Source organism: Dendrobates tinctorius, unplaced genomic scaffold, assembly GCF_039654945.1.
Source record: "Dendrobates tinctorius isolate UK_male_01 unplaced genomic scaffold, ASM3965494v1 ptg000203l, whole genome shotgun sequence".
NCBI classification, from domain to species: Eukaryota; Metazoa; Chordata; class Amphibia; order Anura; family Dendrobatidae; genus Dendrobates; species Dendrobates tinctorius.
The window spans coordinates 7,521,375-7,540,843 of record NW_027361870.1 but is presented as its reverse complement, the minus strand read 5'-3'; the positions used below and the strand labels follow the sequence as shown (position 1 = coordinate 7,540,843).

Below are 19,469 nucleotides of genomic sequence, written 5' to 3'. Positions count from 1 at the left end.
CAAAGGGTGGCCCCCCTTTCTGTATCTGTAATATTTAAAACAGCTGCCATAAATCACATCATACCACAGAAAGAGCGACTGACCGACTCACAGAGCAGAATCCTGCACTGGTGCACTGGACTGAGAACTGTGACTCAAGGTACTGTCACACTTAGCGACAGGCAGCAGAACACCACTGATAAGACCATCTGTCTCCCTATCTCTCCATAGATATGTGTGTGTGGCACTGTTCAGACACCGTGTGTTGGTTTTGCTGAGGCACATTATGGTGGTATTAGTAAAGCACTGTTCATTGGTCTTAGTGAGGCAGTGTACTGTTCTGTTGAGAAACTGTATGGTGGACAAGGTGCTATGGAGGTATTGTATGGTGCTTTTATGGAGATATTGTATGGTGCTGTTATGAAGGGACTGTATGGGCAGCGGAAGGCAGGAATCGTGAGAAGTGATCCACATAGGAGCTGAAGATTATATGGCCTGACAAGGGGAGATGAGGGAAGGGAATATTGGGCAGAGTGTTTTACTGCTAGCGCAGATTCAAGGACTGTGGTGTGTGTGTGTGTGTCATTGTACAGTGTGGCTGTGCATGTGTGTGTGTCATTGGTGCATTCACTCAGTGTCATTCTATGTGACTGCACACTTGTGAAACCTCACATTGCTCACAGTGCTGTGGTTATTCGGCAGGTGTGTGACTGCAAGTTTGTGATTTGCATACATGTGGTCACATGCTGACTAGACCTGCACGTCCTAATGCAACTGTATTGAGCAAGGACACAAGCAGTCTAGTAGGAATGTGGCTGGATATATATATATATATATATATATATATATATATACACTGCTCAAAAAAATAAAGGGAACACTTAAACAACAGAATATAACTCCAAGTAAATCAAACTTCTGTGAACTCACAGATGGGCATCCACAGATGGGGTTGTTCTCACAGCCCAACACCATACAGGATGCTTGGCATTTGCCACAAAACACCAGGATTGGCAAATTCACCACTGGCACCCTGTGCTCTTCACAGATGAAAGCAGGTTCACACTGAGCACATGTGACAAACGACAGATGAGTCTGGAGACGCCGTGGAGAGCGATCTGCTGCCTGCAACATCCTTCAGCATGACCAGTTTGACAGTGGGTCAGTAATGGTGTGGGGTGGCATTTCTTTTGAGGGCCGCACGGTGTTGGGCTGTGAGCACAACCCCCATCTGTGGACATCGGGCACTCAGACCATCCTCATGGAGTCAATTTCTAACCGTTAGTGCAGACACATGCACATTTGTGGCCTGCTGCAGGTCATTTTGCAGGGCACTGGCAGTGCTCCTTCCGTTCCTCCTTGCACAAAGGCTGAGGTAGTGGTCCTGCTGCTTGGTTGTTGCCCTCCTACGGCCCCCTCCACGTCTCCTGGTGTACTGGCCTGTCTCCTGGTAGCACCTCCAGCCTCTGGACACTACGCTGACAGACACAGCAAACCTTCTTGCCACAGCTCGCATTGATGTGCCATCCTGAATGAGCTGCACTACCTGAGCCACTTGTGTGGGTTGTAGAATCCGTCTCATGCTACCACAAGTGTGAAAGAACAACCAACATTGAAAAGTGACCAAAACATCAGCCACCTGCAGAACCACTCCTTTATTGAGGGTGTCTTGATAATTGCCAATAATTTCCATCTGTTGTCTATTCCATTTGCACAACAGCATGTTAAATTGATTTTCAATCAGTGTTGCTTCCTAAGTGGACCGTTTGATTTCACAGAAGTCTGATTTACTTGGAGTTATAGCAGTGTATACATATATATATAAATATATATATACCGTATTTTCCGCTTTGTAAGACGCACTTTTTTTCCCCCAAATTTGGGGGGATAACGGGGGTGCGTCTTACAAAGCGGGCATGCCTTACCTAGGCTGTGATCGGGGGCATCCGGCAGTTGCTGGCCGGTGCTACGGGTGTCTACGGTGCCGCGCAGTGTGCCCGTCGATGCCCGGGGCTCTGCCGACATTGTGCGACAGGACAGAGCCCCGGCATTTCCTCGGTTCCCTGTGTGCCGGTAAAAAAATGGCCGCCGGCGTGTGCGCAGATGGGATCTCGGGACCCAGTTCTCGAGAGATGAGATCTGAAATCTCATCTCTCGAGAGCTGGGTCCCGAGATCCCATCTGCGCACGCTCCGGCGGCCAATTTTTTTATCGGCACCACAGCGCACGCACACAGGGAACCGAGGAAATGCCGGGGCTCTGGCCTGTCGCACAATGTTGGCAGGGCCCCGGGCATCGACGGGCACACAACGCCGCACCACTGGGCACCGGAGACACCCGCAGCACCAGCCAGCAACCGCCGGACAAGCGGAGAAACCTGGCAGCAGCACAAGACCCTTCAGCAGCAGCAGCGGCGGCACACATCGGAGCCCCCCCTCATCCCTGAATGCGGCCTGCAGCATCACTCCACGCCTGCCTCCTCCAGCAGCAAGCCTGGGACCCCGCTACACCGCAGCCACCAACCCAGGTAAGCAATAAGATGCAAGGTTTATAAGAGGCACCACCATTTTATTAAAAAATATTTTTTTCTTATTTTTCTTCTCAAAATTTGTGGTGCGTCTTATAATCCGAAGCGTCTTATAAAGTGAAAAATACGGTATATATATATATCATGCTTGCGGTCACAAGACCACCTGTTTCCGGTGCTGGCACCAGAGAATCCTCACAGCGCACAGTGTGCCCGATGTGAGGATTCACACATAGTGACGGTAGACATGTAGCTTAAAGGGAACCTGTCACCTCCTTTGGCTGCTATAACATGCTGCCACTGCCTTTCAGGGCTTATCTACAGCATTCTATAATGCTGTAGATAAGCCCCCAATCTGACCTGAAAGATAAGGAAAATAAGCTTTATTATACTCACACGGGGGAAAGTCCGGTCCGGTCCGATGGGTGTCGCAGGTCCGGGTCCAGCACCTCCCATCTTCTAGCGATGATGTCCTCCTTCTTACTTCTGTCGCGGCTCCTGCGCAGGTGTACTGATCTGCCCTGTTGAGGGCACAGCAATGTACTGCAGTACGCAGGCGCTGGGCCTCTCTTACCTTTCCCGGCGCCTGTGCACTGCAGTACTTTGCTCCACCCTCAACAGGACAGAAAAGTACGCCTGCGCCGGAAAGAGATGAAGGAGCAAGCAGGAGGACGGCATCGCAAGAACATGAGAGGCGCCGGACCTGCGATACCCATCCAACCGGACTGTCCCCCCCGGGTGAGTATAATAAAACGTATTTTGCTTATCTTGCAGGTCGGAGGGGGGCTTATCTACAGCATTATGGAATGCAGTAGATAAGTCCTGAAAGGCAGTGGCTGCATATTATAGCGCCCGAAACTGCTGAAAGGTTCCCTTTAAGCTCCGACAACCCCTTTAAGGATGGGCTGCTACTCATGGGCCACTACTGTGTGCTTGCCCCCCAGGCTAAAATTTGCCAGCCCTCCCCTGACCCCATTTTGGAGACTAGACCCCCTAAGGAACTTATCTAGATGTGTGGTGAGCACTTTGAACCCCCAGTGCTTCACAGAAGTTTATAACGACCGGGCGTGAAAATAAAAAAATCGTATTTTTTCAACAAACATAATCTTTTAGTCCCCATTTTTTTATTTTCCCAAGGGTAACAGGAGAAATTGGACCCCAAAAGTTGTTGTCCAATTTGTCCTGAGTACACTGGTACCCCATATGTGGGAGAAAACTACTGTATGGGCACATGTCGGGGCTCGGAAGGGAAGTAGTGACGTTTTGGAATGCAGACTTTGATGGAATGCTCTGCGTGTGTCATGTTGCCTTTGGAGAGCCCCTAGTGTACCTAAACAGTGGAAACCCCCCACAAATGGCACCATTTTGGAAACTAGACACCCTAAGGAACTTATCTAGATGATGTGGTGAGCACTTTGAACCTCCAAGGGCTTCACAGAAGTTTATAATGCCCGGGCATGAAGATAAAAAAATCGTATTTTTTCCACAAACATGATCATTTAGTCCCCAATTTTTTTATTTTCCCAAGGGTAACAGGAGAAGTTGGACCTCAAAAGTTGTTGTCCAATTTGTCCTGAGTATGCTGATACCTCATATGTGGGAGAAAACTACTGTATGGGCACACGTCAGGGCTCGGAAGGGAAGTAGTGACGTTTTGGAATGCAGACTTTGATGGAATGGTCTGCAGGTGTCATATGCGTTTGGAGAGCCCTTGATGTACCTAAACTATTGAAACTCCCCACAAGTGACCCCATTTTTGAAACTAGACCCCCCACGGAACTTATCTAGATGTGTGGTAAGCACTTTGAACCCCCAAGTGCTTCACATATGTTTATAACGCCCGGGCGTGAAAATAAAAAATCATTTTTTTCCACAAAAATGATATTTTTGCCCCCAATTTTTTATTTTCCTAAGGCCGGGGTCACACTAACCGACGCAAAATACGGTCAGTATTTTAAATGCGTAATACGGATGAATGGCCCCTAAACAGTGCTCCGTATGTCATCCGTAAGCAAGGTGTGGTCGCGTATTTTGCGCATGTAAGCATCCGTATGTAATCCGTATGGCATTCGTATGGCGAGATTTTCTCGCAGGCTTGCAAAATGGACATATAATGGAGCCCTATGACAGGGTTTCTAACAGAAACCAAAGAATAGATATAGACACATAGAATACATGTATATAGATATATATATATTTTCTATGTGTCTATATCTATTCTTTTGTTTCTTTATTAAACCTGTCAGTGTGATTTTACTGTATAGCGCACTGAATTGCCGGCTTTGCTAAAAGACACCTGGTGCGTATTTCTCGCAAGTCACATGTGTGGTCCGTGTGTAATCCGTATTTTTTGCGCACCCATAGACTTGCATTGGCGTACTACGGCCGTAGTACGCTGACAATCGAAGCATGCTGCGATTGGCACGGAGCGTAGAATACGGATGAGAAATATACGCCTGGTGCGAGTGACCCCATAGATTATCATTTGTCCGTGTCTAATGCGTGCTTTTAGCGCCTCTCACTCGGCCGTATTCCTCGCCAGTGTGACCCCGGCCTAAGGGTAACAGGAGAAATTGGACCCCAAAAGTTGTTTTGCAATTTGTCCTGGGTAGGCTGATACCCTATATGTGGAGGTAAAACACTGTTTGGGCGCATGGCAGAGCTTGGAAGGGAAGGAGCACCATTTGACTTTTTCAACGCAGAATTGGCTGGAATTGAGATCAGACGCCATGTTGCATTTGGAGAGCACCTGATGTGCCCAAACAGTGGAAACCCCCAATTATAACTCCAACCCTAACCCCAACACACCCCTAGCCCTAACTCTAGCCCTAACCCTAGCCCTAGCCCTAATGGGAAAATGGAGATAAATACATTTTTTTTTAATTTTATTATTTTTCCATAACTAAGGGGGTGAAAAAAGGGGGGGTTTGATTTACTATTTATGGCGGGTTTTTATGTTTGGCAGCTGTCGCACGCTAAAAGACGCTTTTTATTGTAAAAATAGTTTTTGCATCACCACATATTGAGAGCTATAATTTTTCCATATTTTGATCCACCGAGTCATGTGAGGTCTTATTTTTTGCGGGACGAGTTGATGTTTTTATTGGTATCATTTTCGGGCATATGACATCTTTTGATCGCTTTTTATTCCGATTTTTGGGACGCAGAATGAACAAAAACCAGCGTTTCATGAATTTCTTTTGGGGGGTGCGTTTACACCATTTCGCCTGCAGTAAAATCGATAAAGTGGTTTTATTCTTCGGGTCAGTACGGTTACAGTGATACCTCATTTATGTCGTTTTTTATGTTTTGGCGCTTTTATGCAATGAAACAATTTTATATAAAAAATAATTATTTTTGCATCGCTTTATTCTGCGAGCTATAGCTTTTTTATTTTTTTGCTGATGATGCTGTATGGTGGCTCGTTTTTTGCGGGACAAGATGACGTTTTCAGCAGTATCATGGATATTTACATGCATCTTTTTGAGAGCGCGTTATTGCACTTTTTGTTCAGCGGTATGTTAATAAATCATTATTTTTTGCTTTGTTTTTTAATTTTATTTTTTAAGGGGTTTGCTAAAGGGGTTAACTAATGGGACAGTTTTATAGGGTGGGTCGTTACGGACGCGACGATACCAAATATGTGTACTTTTATTGTTTTTTTTATTTCCAAAAAATGAATTTGTTAGGGAATTTTTTTTTTTTTTTTTTTAAATTTATTTAGCGATTTTTTTTAAAATTATTTTTATACTTTTTTTTAACTTTATTACATTGTCCCAGGGGGGACATAACTGTCATGTGACAGATCGCTGATCTGTCACATCACAGATCACTGTGACAGATCAGCGATCTGTCACAGGCACTGCACAAGGCTTCGAAGGTCCCCGTCGCCATCTTGGATTCGGGGACCTGCAGGGATGGAGCCCCCTCCCTGCAGATGCTTCCCTTTAACCCCCGGTACACCGCGATCGTGTTTGATCACTGTGTGCAAGGGGTTAACGTGTCGGAGGCGGTCTGTGACCACCCTTGACACATTGTGCCGGGTGTCTGCTGTGATAATCAGCTGACACTCAGCCCCGATCAGCGGCGTTCAACACGTGGGCGCCGCTGATCGCTGTGACGTACTATCCCGTCCCTGGGAATTAAGTCCCAGGGCACATGGACGGGATAGTACGTCACATGGCAGAAAGGGGTTAAACTTTTTTGGGAGAGTTAAATAACACTGAAATGTACCACAAAGCACCTATTAGGCTACTTTCACACATCAGTTTTTTGCCGTCAGGCAGGATCCGGCTATTTTTAGAAAAAACGGATCCGGCATAAATTTTGGAGAACTGTAGAAACGGATCCGTTTTTTTGCTGGATCCGTCTAGCAGGTTATATCTGTTCCTGGGGGCTGGCCAATTGGATCTGAGCATGCGCAGACTTAAAAAAACCGGATCCGGTGGCTGGATCCGTCTTTTTCTGGATCCGGCGCATTCCGTCGCCCATAGACTTTCATTGTAGCAAAAAGCTGGAAGCGCCGGATCCGGCGCTTCCGGCTTTTTCGCCGGAGACAAAAAACGTTACAGTAGCCGTTTTTTCCAGACGCCGGAATGAGACAAGTTGCCGGATCCAGCAAAAAACGGGTGAAACGCAATGCCATCCGGCACGATCCGGTGCTAATGCAAGTCAATGGGGAAAAACTGGATCCGGCATTGCATTTTGCCGGATCCGGTTTTACAAAAAAAAGCCGGATCGCGCCTGAAGGCAAAAAACTGATGTGTGAAAGAGGCCTTACTCTATGTATAATGATATACAGTAGTCAATTTTTTCATTCCCCCAGAAAAATGTAGTCAACTGCCACAGCTATATATTTAACAAAGGACTGCAAAGCCCTAATCCCTGCCTAGAGACTGTATTCAGCAACTCTCCCTGCTCCTGCAACTCTCCCTCCGTCCATAGGGTAAATGTAGAATGTATCTGATACAAACAGCAAAGCACAAAAATAGCCTTTACAATAACTGTATGATGGTTTCAGCACTAGTATCAACACTACAGAACTCTGATTCATTAAACTGTGTGCACACACATGCCTGGACAAGCATTCACTCCCTTCAATGACAACTGTCGCAGAGCTGTGCAATGACGTCAGTGTTCCGAGCGTGGCCACGCCTGTCCTTTTATAAACCCTGATGAAGTCACACGGCCAGCCAATTACAGTAATTCCACTACCAAGATGACATTACAGTGACTCACAGGCAATCTCTGCTTGCTTACTGGCTGTAAAACAAGCGCAAAACATGAGAGGCGGGGATTCACGTTTGATATCGAGCACTGGCTAATGCTGGCCTAGTAACAAGCACATCTGAGCACCCAGATACTCGAGTGATATCCGAGTATGACTGAGCACATTCACTCATCCCTATAGGTAACCGGTTAATAAAGTCTCATTCATTGCCTGAATTATATGCTTGTGGAATTTTAATGTGTCATTTTATATACTGTATGTGAGTTTTATTAGCTTTATGATAATTTATTTGAATAGTTATTTATGAGGTAACCCAATAATAAATACCGTGACTTTTATTCACCAAGAGAGAGTCTGTAGTATTTATTGGGCTATTATTGGGTTATATTCATATAGGGTGTCCTGTGGTGTCTGAGATCCCATGACAGCTCTAATTAGGACTTCCACTGACAGGCTTTATGCTGGCTGCTTGACTATCAGGTCCTAGAGGAGCTCTAGCTTTCATGCTTTACAGGGATGCAGACTTACACAGGTGCCCTGGTTTGTGTCCTTGGAGTAGCCATTGGCAGATGGCTCAGACTGGCAGGCTTGGTGTGGTCACTAGATCAGAACCGGGAAGGTAGACTAGGCAAAGCAGTAGCACAACAGCTGGAGAAGACTAGAACTAGAATGTGTAACAAATGGAATCGGAGGCAGAGATGGTGAAGTTCACATTCGTTTTTTATTTTTAAAGTGGAACCTCGGGACCACGGTCTGGGAGCGCCAAAGGGGGCGTAACTAGTGAGCCCTGGGTACCCGTAGTAAAGTCCCTCAGACAGGACCAGAGTGGAATACCCGGAGGACACAGGTGCTACCTCCAGGTAGACCCCGGACACTTAGCAGCTGTCCGAGCGGGACCAAAAGGGATAACAGAAGTAATAGCAGAGTCCATAAGCAGACAGGTCCTGGATCCGGGTAGTTGGTAGATATCTGACTCCAGTAACCTTAACACAGTCCTCGGACTCAGATGGCTTTTGGCGGAACGGGATGGCTTTTGCACAGATGATAGCTGAGATAGCCAGGTTAATCAGGATACAGACAGATATTCTGTGGAGACAGATAGCATGAGAGAATGCACAGAGACTGCAAACGCAGCACAGACAGGTTAGCAACAGAACCGGATGTAGCAATGATTGATACTCGTTGCTCCGGCGCGCTCCCTATGGAGGAGAGGCCAGAAATAGCAGCCAGTGCGCTGCCATTGGATAATTACCAATTTTGAAAAATCCACGCTGTCCCTTTAAGAAGCCAGGGGAATGCGCGCGTGTGCCCTAATAGTTTTAGCTGAAGACCTGCCGACGGGACGCCAGGAGGTGGGGGAAGGGGAGAGAACAGGACGCTGAGAAGCAGCATGGGACACACAGGGAGCCGGCTGCTGCACAGGGACAGGGTGCAAGGCACGAGGTGAGTGCCCTGAACGGGGAGCAGCGGCAGACGGGGTGCAGAGCCAGGACAGAGACCGGGTGTAACAGAATGAACTATAACTTTCAACTGCCCTCAGTAAACTGGGAGTTTTATTCAGGGGTGGCGCTGTCCCATTGGCCAGAGTAGGGAGCTGGTCACTTGAGCTGGCAGCACCCACACCAATTCTGCTAGACTGGATGATCCACAGGTCTCAGCCAATCTTGTCTCTGTAGCTGTAGAGAGCCTGCACCGCCCAAAGCTTATTGTCCCAACACGTCCTCGATCACCAGTGCCACTCACACAAAAAATAAGGTGGTGCCTGGTGACAGAAGCAGGCATCGCACTAGCTGGTCCAGGAGGAGATGTGACAGTTCAGGTCATTGCCATAAGCATGAACCCTATATGCATGATTTTTTTTTCAAATGATGTCCATAAAAAAATCAATATGTACTGGCAATAATTATAGAAATCGTAGGGTAAATGTAAGTGCATGCTGAAATTACTTGTGTGAGAAGAAACCTTTTTTGTAAGTTTGTATTTAGCCACAGCAATGCGGATGCTTCTGCTTTCCCTGAATTAATGCTTGCCTCAAACTAATATCCACTCATGATATTTAAAATCTGGGTCACATAGTTGTAGAGAGATACCATGAATTATTTATGTCTGATATTACTTTATCTATAGAGATTCATATCCAGGCAGAGTAACCATGGATACATCACTGAGATCCTTGGGGATGCATTCATTTACAGCAATTGTAACTCATAAGACGATCATGAATCAAATACAAACTGTCTTTCATTTTTTTTAGAACGAGGACTGTTAATTCTGAATAATCCATAGTCTAAATGACAATGCATAATACAATAAAACCTTTGAAAAGTCTTTGACAAAAACCTTGGCAAAGGAAGGTCTTATCAAAAGAACCTGAGCTATTTTTCTGGCATGTTCTACGCAGCTTGGGTAGTAATTTATGACTGCATGCAAATGACTGACACAAATAAGCATACAATTAATTAATTGCAATATATTGTAATTTCACTCCAGCATTTACTGAGATATAAATGTGATATTCACTATCACTTCTTTATTTCTTTATCAAGAAGTAATAGAAAATGTTTCCTTTTTTTTGCCGACTTTACATACACATTCAAATTCATATACTTAGAGCAAGACATAACATAGTGCAAGATAAACTAAATACACGCAACAGTGAAAAATGAACACCACTTGGTCAGTGGTCTGAGATTGCTGCCTTATAGGCATAGCTCAGGTCAGCAGATCTGTCCAGAAGGGTCAGAAGCTTTTGGGCACAGTACCGACACAGAAACTGTTAAGGAATTTCACTCACAGAGCGTGTTTTCATATTTCCCCCAAAGAAGCTTATAACAAATTTCATCCACAGAGCATGTTTTCATATTTCCCCCACAGAAGCTGAAGCTGATAACACATTTCACCCACAGAGCATGTTTTCCATTTTCTCCCAGAGAAAAAGATTAAAAATTTCACACCCAGGTGGCTTTTGGCACAGTACTATCAGACATGTTTGCATTAGAATAGAAAAATATGTTTAGATGCACATCACTCCCACAAACACAGTTGAAGATTATAAAAACTTTTGGTTACTCACGATACTATCACAGACATGGGTGTAGAGTACACATAGAGAGTGTTTTTGAAACACTAGGCACACACAAAGCCTAATACTGCCCCTCACTACAGCTTTGTCCTGTCCCTACTAGTGATGAGCAGAACCGTGGATGTTCGGGTTGTCTGGTTCAACGAACATAAATGGTAAAAAGTTTGGTTCGGGTCAAAACTTGACCTTGAACTTGACTCCGGAACTGAATCCAGTAGAGGTCAATGGGGACTGGAACTTCGGTGCTTGAAAATGGCGGAATGGCTGTAAAATGGTCATAGTCAGGGCTAAGGGGGTGCAAAAAGAAGCTAAATCCAGGAAGAGAAGGACAATTGCCCTTCAAACAAAGGTGGATAAGGAAATGACTTTAAATGATACCAATTATAGAAAAAATAATAATCTTGAACCAGGAGGCTGAGGTCAAAGTGGAGGAGGTGGAGGAGGTGGATGCGGCTGTGTGGGTAGAAGAGGCAGGAAAGGAGGTATCAACACTGCGTTTGTGTTTTTTTTGTTAGTGAACTGACTTAAAAGAGCATAGAATGAAAAATAAATAACAATCTAGAACCAGAAGCGGAGGTCCAAGTGGAGGAGGAGGTTGAGGTGGAGGTTGAGGTGCTGGTGCAAGAGGCGTAGGAGCATGTTGTTGTAACGCTGGTTCCTGCTTATACGGATCCTATTACATGGTGGTGCTGTATTTTTTCGTGTGCTAATAAAGTTTTGCAATATTTCAGCCATGGTAATCCTGCCTTCCGAGGTGCTGGCTGTACCCCATTTGCATTGGTGACTTTCTCCTTCATCTGTTATGAATGGGTCACCGAGGAGGAAGGCAGGAACAGGCTAAGCCACCAAAAAACCAGAGAGGTTGGTAACTAAGCGCATTGCAGACCCCTGATCCTATCAATACAACTAGCAGTAGCCATGGAGCGTTCCTACAATGCCCTAGATGCTTCATAGCCGGAGAACTAACTAAGCCTAAAGCCAGAAAGGTGAAATCTAAACTGCCCCGGAGCAGATTCCCAAAGAAATAGACAGCCCCCAAACATATATTGTCGGTGAGACAAGATGAGACACAAACACAGGCAGAAAACAGACTGAGCAAATGGTGGGGCCCAAGCTGTCTAGACAGGACAGGACAGAAAAGATACTGTCTGCAATCACGCACAAAACCCTAAAAAATCCAACACTTCTGATATACAAAAAAACCTGAGGCCACACAACCTCACCCCTGCTAGATCAGCACTCTGGTATAAACTGGAAGCAAAGCAAAAGATACTAACATAACAGGGGACTGAATAAACTGACACAGGCTGTAACATATGGAGCAGGGTCCAGCGATGCCCCCAGCAGGGAGTACGCTGAACCCTAGCAACAAAGCAGAAAGCAAAAAAAAGGCACAATCAGATTAGATGCAAAGGATTAGCAAAATAATCACTTAATTGAACCATGCAGATCAGGCAGGGGACAAAAGAACTCCAAATGCAAGAGGAGGAAATCACCAGCAACCACCAAGAGTAGCCAGCTCAATTATATGCTCCCAGTCAGTAATCCCAGGTTCCCAATTATCGTCCTCAGGTGGGGAACTTCCATCAACCTGGCCAGCTTCACTACTCTCAGTAACCACCAGAGGGAGCAGAGGGAGCAGAGGGAGCTTCGGCTTAGAAGTGCAAGCAAGAGAATTCACAACATTCGTCTCTGCCTTGTTCTTCCATTGAACCCTCGCTGTCAAGTGGGAAAAGCATCAGTAGTTTCTCTAGCAGCATCTGCTTGGCACAGTTCTCCCACAAAAATGGGTTTCAGAGTACACACTGTGGCTTTTTGGCAGAGTGCCTAGTCAGAACCTGTCCCTAACTCCAGCTGCATCCTATCCCTACACCAATGAGAGCAGAATAGCGGCATCACTCGTGATTCAGCATTTTTACGCGCTGCAGCCTTTCAACAAGCTTTATTAGACTGACGAACCTGAACAGGAAATCGGTTGTACATTAAAAAGTTCATGTTCGGAGCCCATGTAGAACAGTTTAATGAAATGTGTAGACTTTGCATTTACTTTTATATGTTGCTTATATGATAAGCTGTTTTCTCCATTATAAGCAATGCCTCTAGAGAAGAACATGTCTGTATTACTTTTATGAAATCTATGATAAAAAAAATGTGGATCTGTTTAAAATTGGAGGCACGTGAATTACAAATGTGTCTTAGAAATCCAGGGTCACTGTATTACATATCTGTATAATACGTAGGGATCAGTCATACAGTTGTGCGCAATAAATTAATTTTGATGGCATAAGTTTAAAAATAGTATATTTCTGACAATATACTCAGACAAAACACATGGGCTTAAAGGAGACTGATAAATTAAAAGTTAGGGGAAGAAAAATTGAGCTAATTTGCTTAAAGGAAGTCTGTCAACCCCTAAAAGAATTTTAAATGGGCTGTACAGTCTTTGGTCCACCGTTACACCTTGTCATTTGCATATTGGGGTTTTTCCCCTGCTTCTGATTGTCAGTGCTTGCTTCTCAGATTGAGCACTGCCTGAATGCTTCCGGTATGCATGCAGCAGCGCACACAAAATGGCCACTCACTTTTTTTTCCCAGTCTCCCTTCTTCTGACACCTTTCGCTGTACTGATACACCGGGAAGTGCAGTGAGCGGCATCAGAAGAAAAGAGACAGAGAGGAGAGCCTGCATTCAAACAGCGCTCACCCAGGGAAATTGCATCAAATTTCTGTTCATCTTGAAGATGAATTTTGGAGGTTCACCCTCAATATAAGCAGTCCTGGAAGTTATAATGTCATTAATAACCTTTTATTAACGTTAGCAGGATTGTGAATAATGTGTGCACGTCATTGACTTTCAGCCATTTTTCTTTCAGAATGCAGAGGCGAGTTACGACTTCAGCAGCAATGATCCTTATCCCTATCCCCGATATACTGACGACTGGTTTAACAGGTAAAGTGACGGGATTTTTCTACAAGAATTGCTATAAATATAATTTCCAAGAACAGTACTTATGAAAATATTATTTAAATGGTTGTCTAAACCTGAATTATTTATTCAAACCCACCTTATGGCACCCTGCTGCTCTTCTTCTTCTTCACATTTTGGGTGGATTTTGAAAGAAAATCAGGGGTAAACAACCTTTTTAACTTAGTTGTCATACCCTCAACTTGACTGCCATATAGTTTACTATAAAAAAACAAATGGACATATATACATGAAGCTTTATTTGTATGTACAAATATTAAACAACACACACATTTTATTATACTATCAAACCCCAAAATAAAGAAAATAATTTTTTAATACAAGTTAGATTTTAAAGATTTTTTTTTCTTTCTTTTGAGGTTTGAAATGTTCAAATATTATGTTTACTAAAGGGCTAACAAATTACAAAATCTTTAAGCTCTTGAAACTTTTTTTGTAATCCTATGACATTTCCTACTTTAAGGGCTCCTACAGCAAGCGTATAAATCAGACGTGTGTAATCTGATTTTTAGTTGTATACCACACAGACAGCACAGTAACCCATGTTATCCAATTGTGCTGTTCAGATAAATGATTTTTTTCTTGGTCTCAGTGTCCTTGAGAAAAAAAATCACAGCATGCACTACTTTCACCAGGGTCTCAGATGAGGCACACACATTCAAGTCTATGGGTGCGTGAAAATGATCAGATACCCCAAGGCCATCCGACTTTTATGGATAGATTTCTATTATAAGGTCACGTTCGCACTTTCAGTATTTGGTCAGTATTTTACATCAGTATTTATAAGCGAAAACCAGGCCTGGAACAATCAAAGGAAAAGTAAAATTGAAACACGTCACTACTTATGTATTTATCACCCCTTCCTAGTTTTGGCTTACAAATACTGATGAAAAATACTGACCAAACACTGAATGGTGAATGTGACCTAATCCTAGGAAACTATTTGATCATGTTCATGTTTTATTCTGTCTCCAAAATTGGCAAAACTAGCATCTTCATTAAAAACATATGGCTTTATTGTTAATCCTTTAAAAAAAAATCATCATTACAAAGAAAAATGTATGTTAATTTTCCTCTGTAATGATATTTTTTTAATGTATTAACAATCAAGCCCTACGTTTTTTACAAAATCACCCGTTTTGCTAATTTTGGAGATACTTACCTGCCTTAGGGTGTGTGCACACGCTGCGGATTCTGCTGCGGTTCCGCAGCGGATTTGGCCGCTGCGGATCCGCAGCAGTTTTTGTTGCGGTGTACAGTACCATTATTCCCTATGGGAATAAAAAACCGTAGTGCAGACAATGCAGATTTTTCCATGCTTTTTTCCTGCGGTTTTGAAACCACAGAAAGAATTGACATGTCAATTCTTTCTGCGGATTCCGCAGCGGTTTCATATCTCCACCATTGTGGAGATGGTGAAACCGCAGGGAAAAACCGCAGGATAATCCGCAGATAAACTGCAGGTCTTTTGACCTGCGGATTTTACAAAATCCGCACGGCCAAATCCGCACCCCATTCCGCAGCGTGTGCACGTAGCCTAAAAACTGCAGTAGTAGAGCTATCATTCCGATAAGTAGAGAGAAAACTTTCCTTTTGATGTTTTATCGTAGTTGCATGAAAATGGATCTCACACTGATAGCACATACATACAGAAGAAAAATACATACACAGGGATGGAACATGGATGAAAATCTGATGAAATTTAGAAAAAGTGTGCCCTAGTTTTCTATTTGAAACTCTGACAATTTTTCATGCGCTCATCTGCAAGCATCCTAAAAGACATCCTTAGCTGCCCAACAAAGTAGATAATGGCCTACCAGTTGGAGCATGGTAGATATGGACCTAGATATCTCAAATAGCAGCTCTAGTAAGGTGTAGATTTCATGTAGAGTTCATTAAATGTTTTTTTTTGCAAATTGTTTCCTCGTAGACAAAGAGGACTTGTACTCTAGTGCTACCTATTGGAAGAAGTAATCCTACAAGTTGCTATTGACCCAATTTGCCTATTTAATTTCCCAGAGGAGCATGCAAGGCATTTAAGTCTCCTCATGCTGGCATGCCAGACCTGGCATATCACTGTCCATAAGGAGAAACCTTACCCCTTAAATTTTTTTGAAAATCATAAACTTGCAAAACAGCACAGAGCTTTTTCCCATAATATTTGCTTGGTTTGGATCCCCATTGATTTACTGCAGTATCTTGAAAACCAGTTTTGTTCTTTATTACAGCGGAATATCTACCTTACAACTTTAGAACATGATCTTTTGTTCTAGTATTACTGTTTCCATGGCAAAAAAATTAACAGAATTTGTCTTTATCAACCATGTATTCAGTTGAACTAGCAAAGCACAAAGGCAGAGGCGAGACAAAAAGATTATGTTCTGAAAAAGCATTGACTAATGGTGTCCATATCAAGGTGAAGTTATGTCCACCTTCTGACTTCACTGATAACTTTGCATTTATTCTCCAAGATGAATTAATTCTTAAATTCACTGACAAGTTTGTTGCTGCAAATTTTTGCCGATTTTTTTCTAAACCGCACCCTTTCCAATTTGGTAAACGTTCGAGGGGTTGTTTGAGTTGGAAACCACATTTTAAATTTAATATTCAAGTTAATAAAAAAGAGTTTTGGATGATCATCTGTTTAGAGAGCAGCTACATGGAACATCTCCACCTCTGGAGGACAGGGGACCATGACAGAGCAGAATTTACTCAGCAAGTGGACAACAATTAGTTATTTTCTAGTTCTAAGTATGTTGGGGATTATTATTAGGGATAGCCAATATGAGATGCTGCCACCATGTTTCAGGGCTTATTTACAGCATTCTATAATCAATCCTGCATATAAGCCCCCAACCCAACCTGGAAGAACTGAAAAATAATTTTTATTATACTCACCTGCAGGGCTGTCTGGTCAAAGGGGTGTCGCTCTTCTTGGTCCGACGCCTCCCTGGTTTTAAGTGTGGATGACACGTCACTACGTCATCCACACAGACTCCTCGGCACCGCGCTCCTGCACAAGCGTACTTATCTGCCCTGTTGAGGACAAAGCAAAGTACTGCAGTGCGTAGGCACCAGAAAAGATCAGAAAGGCCCAGCACCTGCACACTGCAGGACTTTGCTCTGCCCTCAACAGGGCAGATAAGTACGCCTGAGCAGGGGTGCGATGCTGGGGAGACTGTGTGGATTATGTAGGGATGCATCATCAACCCAAAGCAAAAAGGAGGACAGCATCGTAAGAAGATGACCGGTGCCGGATCAAGAAGAGCGACACCCCTCGGACTGGACAGTAGGGTGACCGCAAAAAATCGATGTCGGAATTTTGTCCGTCTGGACCCCACAAAACGATTCCCCTTTCCAGATATTGAGATAGCCAAAATTTGAGCTCGATCAAACGACGTTAACCCGTGCCGCTCGTCGCTCAAAGTTTGAAAAAATCCAAATTGAGGTATTTTAAGATTTAGGTATTTTGCATAGTCTGTTAGACTATAAAGAATGTGACAACAACATTGCAGAAATAGCCCTGACCAAATTTTCGAACCATTTGTGGTATTTGAATGCAGAGTTGGTTGGATTATCGTTTTTTGATCCCACCATTACAGACAATGAAAAGTTGTTAATGGCTAATAAATTGCTCAGTAGCACAGATGAACCATCAGAGCACGCTAGGGTTGTAAATCCAAAAGTTAGGAAAGAAAAATTAAAAGAGGTAGGAAGTAACCGACTTTAACGACCTTCTGACAAAAGATGAAGACCAAAAGCAATATGTCCTGCAAGTTGTAAGCAAATGCCGAGCATTATATTCTGACGTTTCAAAAACTACTTTAACAAAAGCTCTAGAATAGATTAGATAACTATGTAAAATTATCGACTCATGTAGGTTAGCGTGCTCTGATGGTTCATCTGTGCTACTGAGCAATTTATTAGCCATTAACAACTTTTCATTGTCTGTAATGGTGGGATCAAAAAACGATAATCCCACCAACTCTGCATTCAAATACCACAAATGGTTCGAAAATTTGGTCAGGGCTATTTCTGCAATGTTGTTGTCACATTCTTTATAGTCTAACAGACTATGCAAAATACCTAAATCTTAAAATACCTCAATTTGGATTTTTTCAAACTTTGACGGGTTAACGTCGTTTGATCGAGCTCAAATTTTGGCTCTCTCAATATCTGGAAAGGGGAATCGTTTTGTGGGGTCCAGACGAACAAGATTCTGACATTTCCCCCCCCCCCATATGAGATCCGGTCACCCTACTGGACAGTCCCACAGGTGAGTATAATAAAAGTTATTTTCTTCTCTCACAGGTCAGGTTGGGGCAGATATACAGCATTATAGAATGCTGTACATCAGCCCTGTAAGGTGGTGGCCATAACTCGTATCGGCCAAATTTGGTGACATGATCCCTTTAAGTGACAAATAACCACAAAATGTGGCAAACCTGTTTATTTTATGTCTTTCAAAACTTGAGATAGCCTAAAAGGCGCAAAAGTGCTACAAGGCTAGTGATCCTATTTTCTTTTCCAAACAATTTTATTAACATTTTATAACAGAGCATACATAAATGCAATATCATGAGGCATTCATGACACATGAATGAAAAAATAAAAAAAACACCACCAGACTATAAATAATAATAATAAGAACTCATGGAAACATTTCCAGCCAGCGAGACCATTTCTCTATAAAGGAAGGAAGGCAGCCATTCAGCAACGCCAATTTTTGCTCATATGCCTTATGTAAAGTCAGCTTTGCAATAATATTGAGTGAAGAGGGCACTCGAGTGGATTTCCAATAAAACGCAATTTCATTTTTAGAAACGAAAAGTAAATGAATAACCAATTTCCTAAAAGAAGTATTCAAAGGACTTGCATACAACGAGAGCAGGGCAAACTGAGGAGTCAGTGAAAAATCTGATTGATTTAAAATATGAGAAATAAGAGAGGAGATGTCGTCCCAAAAATGCCGAAGATGTGGACAAAACCAAAATAAATGGTAAAGGCTACCATGATGCCCGCAGTCCCTCCAACAGAGAGGAGAGGTGGAAGTGTTGATAAAAGCTAGACGAGATGGCGAATAGTACCATCGCGATACGATTTTAAAGTAAGACTCATGGAGAGCCATAGACATGGTAGCAGAATAGGTTAGAGACATGGTCAGTTCCCAAACATCTGGGTTAACAGAAAAATTCAAAACCGATTCCCATTTTTTCATATATGGGGATTATATAAATGCAGAATCATTGTTGAACCACTGGTAGATATAACGAGTGGGCCAAAAAATATTATGGCCTGAGTTGCATAAAATATTGATCGCTGGCTCCGATAGCGGAGGGCAGTGATCCTATTTTCAAACCTGACAGATCTTGAGTGCGTAAATATTGGATCTGAACTTTTCAAGCCCAGTGAATCGATGGCATTGAGATTAAAGCCCCCGTTACACATAGCGATATCGCTAGCAATATCGCTGTAATGTCACCGATTTTGTGACGTAGCAGCGATATTGCTAGCGATATCGCTATGTCTGATACCTTCCTCCGACCGGCTCCCCCGCTGCTCATCGCTGATCACGCGAGAACGTCCTGGATCATTTCTCGTCGGGCACTTCCTGCTGGGCTTCCTGTGGCGCCGACGAGCGATGCGTGGACGCGGGCGGGAGGACGT

The 19,469-nt window shown here is 43.4% G+C and overlaps 1 protein-coding gene across 1 annotated transcript in view; it reads left to right on the top strand.

The window, feature by feature from the left end:
• The window catches only part of PCSK2 (proprotein convertase subtilisin/kexin type 2), a 267,953-nt gene that overhangs the window by 213,957 nt on the left and 34,527 nt on the right, over nt 1–19,469 (top strand). Inside the window, exon 6 of the mRNA XM_073553798.1 lies at nt 13,690–13,766. Coding sequence (XP_073409899.1) covers nt 13,690–13,766 — 77 coding nt within the window. The remainder of the gene's footprint in view (nt 1–13,689; nt 13,767–19,469) is intronic.